The sequence below is a fragment of the Taurulus bubalis genome, assembly GCF_910589615.1.
Source record: "Taurulus bubalis genome assembly, chromosome: 7".
Lineage (NCBI taxonomy): Eukaryota > Metazoa > Chordata > Actinopteri > Perciformes > Cottidae > Taurulus > Taurulus bubalis.
Genome location: NC_136595.1, coordinates 28,170,793 through 28,176,772, shown reverse-complemented (window position 1 = coordinate 28,176,772; position 5,980 = coordinate 28,170,793). Strand labels below are relative to the sequence as shown.

The 5,980-nt window shown below is 49.8% G+C and overlaps 1 protein-coding gene across 1 annotated transcript; it reads left to right on the top strand.

Moving 5' to 3' along the window:
* Positions 1-1,961: 1,961 nt before the first annotated feature.
* On the top strand, positions 1,962-2,615 carry LOC306739250 (putative claudin-24; the record flags this gene model as incomplete). Its single annotated transcript, XM_079221225.1, has 1 exon — positions 1,962-2,615. The coding sequence occupies one exon, from the start codon at positions 1,962-1,964 to the stop codon at positions 2,613-2,615; it is 654 nt and encodes a 217-aa protein (XP_079077351.1).
* Between the last annotated feature and the right edge of the window lie 3,365 nt (positions 2,616-5,980).

Here is a 5,980-nt window from a genome sequence, read left to right as displayed (position 1 = left end):
GGTCCAGGTCCTGGTCTTGGTCCTGGTCCTGGTCCAGGTCCTGGTCTTGGTCCTAGTCCTGGTCCAGGTCCTGGTTCCCGGTCCTGGTCCAGGTCCTGGTCCAGGTCCTGGTCTTGGTCCTGGTCCAGGTCCAGGTCCTGGTCTTGGTCCTAGTCCTGGTCCAGGTCCTGGTTCCCGGTCCTGGTCCAGGTCCAGGTCCTGGTCTTGGTCCTGGTCCTGGTCCTGGTCCTGGTTCCCGGTCCTGGTTTACTGGGACACGTAATGGGCCGAGCCTTCCGTGATGAAATTAGTTTCATCTTTGACGAGTCAGAGTTTAAACTAAACAAACAGAACTAGATGAGCCTCCACGACCGGTTCCTGATGTTTGTTCATGTTTGGACAATTTTTACCAATTATTTGTCTTTCACGGCCAATCAGACATTTTGGGGGAAAAGGGCAGAATAAAACATTTCTATATTAACAACATTTTGGTTTATTTTTCCTTCATAACTCGTCTTCTTTCATTCTAGAGGAAAGAAAACATTTATTTTATACTTTGTCTGTTTGCGTCTCTACATTTATCCTAAATTCACCTAAAGTTACCATTACATAATGCCTCATTAGCATATTTAAACACAACATTTCATGAAACTTGTAATACAATAAATCCTCTCTCAATATATATATATATATATATATATATATATATATATATATATATATATATATATATATATATATATATATTCTTCTAAAGTTGTGTTTCTGAAACTAGGGAGGAAAATGATTTTCTGGTGGGTTTGGTCCTGACAATGATCCTGCTGCAGACTGACCAGTACACCTGACCGTGTGTGTGTGTGTGTGTGTGCGTGTAGGTGTGTGTGTGTGTGTGTGTGTGTGTGTGTGTGTGTGTGTGTGTGTGTGTGTGTGTGTGTGTGTGTGTGTGTGTGCGCGCTCTTTGTCAAGGCGTCAGTGCAGTCAGCTGAGCATTTTGTTCTCCAGAGGAGGAGGAGGAGTTTAGCAGGCCGAGTATTTTATCTTCTTATCTGTGCATTTTTGTTTGGGGCCGTGTGTGTGTGTGTGTGTGTGTGTGTGTGTGTGTGTGTGTGTGTGTGTGTGTGTGTGTGTGTGTGTGTGTGTGTGTGTGTGTGCGCGCTTGGGAAATGTTTTGTCACATCGGAGCTTTGATCTGTTGCCTCCTACGATGTTTTGTCCCACATGTTCATAGGAGCAACAATCAGCTGCTGTGTTGTTCCTGCTTCAGTCACATGCAGCGAAAGGCCTGATATGAATATAAATATATATCAAAGAGAGATTGTCATTAATTAGATAAATGAATCATAACTCTGTTTTTTTTATCCCTGCATCATTTCATCACGAGGAGGTTTGCCTCCATGAAACTTTATTAAAAAAATACACAGATTAATAACCAGACTTTTCATAACAGCTCAGAATCATTTGCGACATAATTTATAAAAATATTTGTCTGCTTTTTTAGGATTTTTTCCCTCTCAGGATGCACAGAAACGGGTTAATCTGTTAGGTAACAAATGCATAATATCCTGTCTGCGAGTGACTTCCTCCCCTGGCGCTCGCGGTCCCTCTGCCCATTGGCACAGCGGCGGCAGCAGCAGGACCGTGAAGGGGAGGGCCCGAGCGGGACGGGGGCCCGGCCCCGAGCGGGACGGGGGCCCGGCCCCAGCCTCCGTCTCTCTCCTCCCTGCAGCAGAAGATGAGTGCTCCTCCGAGAGGGAACTGTTTGTGAACGAGCTCCGCTGAGCCTCAGCTGTGTGTCGGACTGAAGTGCAGCCAGAGAAGAAGAAGTGAAGCGGCAGCAGGAGAAGAAGCAGTGAAGCGGCAGCAGGAGAAGAAGCAGTGAAGCGGCAGCAGGAGAAGAAGAAGTGAAGCGGCAGCAGGAGAAGAAGCAGTGAAGCGGCAGCAGCAGCAGACAAAGAAGTGAAGCGTGGAGCTCTGAGAGCGACATGGACTCATTCGGCTGCGCTCTGGAGCTGCTGGGCATGCTGGTCTTCGTGGTGGCCTGGCTTTGCGCCCTGGCCACGGCGCTGCTGCCCCAGTGGCTGACCATGTCCACGGCCCTGATGCCGGCGGAGAGCTACGGCCTGGGCCTGTGGGAGACCTGCGTGGTCCAGGACCTCGGGGTCATGGAGTGCCGGTCCTACGACAGCCTGCTGGGCCTCCCCAGCTACCTGAAGCTGGCCCGCGTCCTCATGTGCTCCTCCCTCGCCGCCGGGGCGCTGGGCGTGCTGGTGGCGGCGCCGGGGCTCCACCTGGTCAACAGCTGCGGCGGCTCCCGCGCCAAGAGCACCCTGACGGCCACGGGGGGCGCGCTGGGCCTGGTGTCCGGGGTGCTGTGCCTGATCCCCGTGTCCTACACGGCCCACCTGGCCGTGGCGCACTTCTTCGACGACACGGTCCCCGACATGGTGCCGCGCTGGGAGTTCGGCGAGGCCCTGTTCTGCGGCTGGGCCGCCGGGTTCCTGCTGGTGGCGGCCGGCCTCCTGCTGCTCTCCTCCTGCTGGCGGACTCCGGCGTCGGAGCCGCAGCCGGCGCCGCAGCGGCGATACCAGGTGATGAGCGCCGACGCGTCCTCCAGGAAGCGCTCAGAGTACGTTTAGGGCCGAGAGCGCCGAACCCACCGCACCGCACCGCCACGTAGGACTGCAGCTGCTTCCAGAGAGAAGGACGAGGACATCTGGGCCGTCGCTTCGATCAAATGTTTTGTGAAAATGTAGAAGACATGCAGCTATTTCCAATGACTCACCTGCAACAACCCAACACCACATTATATCAACATATAACAAACAGAAACCTGCTGTGACCAGTCAAAATGAATATTTTTGTAAAAGATGTGTTTTTATAAAAAGAAAGTCGGCTTCTGGACCTTGTTTCTCTCATCAGTGCCAACAAAGAAGAAAATACAATTTCTTAGCTTTTTTTTTCCTCTTTAAATGCTGTGATTGTAAATTATTCTTGACACTAAAAACAGAGGAAGAACGTTATTCTGTGCCCGGCTACGTTCGCTTATAGGAATATAGAAATCAGATGATTCACATAAAGAATTATATTGAAATTATATTGAAAAGTTGTCTCTTTTTTTCTCCATGTTGGAATACAGTGATTTATGTTTAAACACGAGGAGCTGAGAATCTGCATGAAGCATGTTTTCTTCTGTCAGAGGTGGAAACATGGCCGCAGTCCTCTGGTCACATAAAGCGTGACCTCTGGTCCCTCGGTGCGTGCGGTGCGTCTGCGGCGGTGGAAACGCAGCGTGAGACTAATTCCCTCTGATTTCCTGGTGGCTCGCTGGGCTAAGCTGTGTTTAATGAACGCCTAATGGGCAGCGGGGACCGGGAAGAATGCAGCGCGGGGCGGCCCGCCGGCTCCCGCCTCGACATAATTACACAAATTTGTATTTGAGGTCAGAGGGCGCCGCCTGTGTGTGTGTGTGTGTGTGTGTGTGTGTGTGTGTGTGTGTGTCATTTACATGGACGCAGTGACGTGGATGTGTTGCTGTTGTTGGAGAAGGGCGACTTCCAAAGCTCCTAATGATGGAGGGTTGTGCTTAATCAGCACTTATAGAATGAGATAACGACATGAGGTCAGCACACGGCGCCCTGGAGGACTTCACGAGGCCGGAGGACGAGGCGAGAGCTGCAGGGACAACATGGAAGGGTCTTCACTCTCCTACATTCAGCAACACACAGCCTCGTTTTGTTGCTGTCTTATGTCTCTTTGTAGTTGTTTTGTGTCTCTCTGTAGTCGTTTTGTGTCTCTGTATGTTTTTTGTCTCTTTGTAGTTGTCTTAGTTACTTTGTGGTTGTTGTAGTCTCTTTGTAGTTGTTTTGTGTCTCTTTGTAGTTATTTTGTTTCTCTCTGTAGTTGATTTGTGTCTCTTTGTAGTTGATTTATGTCCCTTTGTAGTTGTTTTGTGTGTCTTTGTAGTTGTTTTGTGTGTCTTTGTAGTTGTTTTAGTCTCTCTGTAGTTGATTTGTTTCTCTTTGTAGTTGTTTTGTGTGTCTTTGTAGTTGTTTTGTGTCTCTCTGTTAGTGGTTTTGCGTCTCTTTGACGTCTCTTTCATTCCTTGTACCTGGCCGAATCATTTTCAGGATAGGATTACACAGGTCAGGCTTTTCGGTTCCACAAAGCAAGTTTGGCAAAATCACCATAGCAACACGTCCAACAACTTGAACCTACTCCTTGTCCTTTGAGTTTTTTTTTTTTACCATTGTAGCGTTAGAAGATCATGGATTCTGTGCTCGACTCATCCCCCTTTTGAACTAGGACGGGCACGCACAATTATCCTGATGACTGACGTCTGATTCGAATTAACGAGACTGATTGAGCGCGGATCAGCCTTTGAGAAACCGACATAGCCTGACTCCAATCATCGGGGTCATTTAAGCTGGATAATAGGACATTTGATCGACTTAGTTGAACCGCGTACGAGGAACGGGGCCCTGGTTGGTACTTTTTGGGTGACATGTTGTAGGTGAAGGTGGGCCCCTGACCCTCTAGGCCCTGACCCTTTGGGCCCCTGACCCTCTAGGCCCCTGACCCTCTAGGCCCTGACCCTCTGGGCCCCTGACACTTTAGGCCCCTGACCCTCTAGGCCCTGACCCTTTGGGCCCCTGACCCTTTGGGCCCCTGACCCTCTAGGCCCTGACCCTTTGGGCCCCTGACCCTCTAGGCCCCGACCCTTTGGGCCCCTGACCCTCTAGGCCCTGACCCTTTGGGCCCCTGACACTTTGGGCCCCTGACCGTCTAGGCCCTGACCCTTTGGGCCCCTGACACTTTGGGCCCCTGACCCTCTAGGCCCTGACCCTTTGGGCCCCTGACCCTCTAGGCCCTGACCCTTTGGGCCCCTGACCCTCTAGGCCCTGACACTTTGGGCCCCTGACCCTCTAGGCCCTGACCCTTTGGGCCCCTGACCCTCTAGGCCCTGACCCTTTGGGCCCCTGACCCTTTGGGCCCCTGACCCTCTAGGCCCTGACCCTTTGGGCCCCTGACACTTTGGGCTCCTGACCCTCTAGGCCCTGACCCTTTGGGCCCCTGACCCTCTAGGCCCTGACCCTTTGGGCCCCTGACTCTTTGGGCCCCTGACCCTATAGGCCCGTGTCCAGTAGATCCGTTATCAGTAATCCGACGCCCTGCAGGCTGACGGGAGGACCCGGTGTCTCCCGGAGGAACCGGCAGCAGAGATGTTCCTCACGATTACCGCGGAGCTCCAACAGAAAGGAAACGACCAGGAGGATTACGCTTAAATGCATCCGACTGCAAACAAACAAACAACAAGCCGCCCGGGTTGATGAGCAGAGGAGGACTGTTACATGAACCCCCAGGCCGTCTGCTCAGATAAATATATGATGGTGAATTACAGTTTTCTATATTGCGCAACACACTCATAACTGATAACCATCATGGAGATCACCAACAATAACTAAATACTTCTCATCTGATCATGTTGTAAAATACGTAAACGTCCCGCAATCAACATACTCATACAGGGAAGCACATTGTTAGAAACAAAACGGTCAAATTAGTCCTGTGGTTCCCAAAATATCCATGCGAGTAAATATTTATCAGTCAAATCAAATATTTTACAGTATATTCAACCTTTGTTTCTTCACAACACATTTAATACTTGACTTGTTTTTCTACAGAGTTTGTTTGAAGGTAATAAAGTAGTTTATGAATATGAGATGTGAGTTTATAATAATAATCCTCTGTAGTGGAGGTTGGTTTATGGAGTTTAGTGGTTACTCCTTCAGTCTGTGAGTTATAACAGGAAGTTGTCATCTTACTGAATGAAGAACAGCAGTTTGGTCACACACTGACTCAAGTGACATCACTCAAGGCAAGTTCAACAGATTTCATACATTTGCTTCTGAAGCCCCAAAAAAGTTCTTCATCCTACTTTTAGTTTTTCTCACATTCAAACAGTCAAACTCCTGCAGAGTCAGATGTGTAGGAAAGTTCCTTA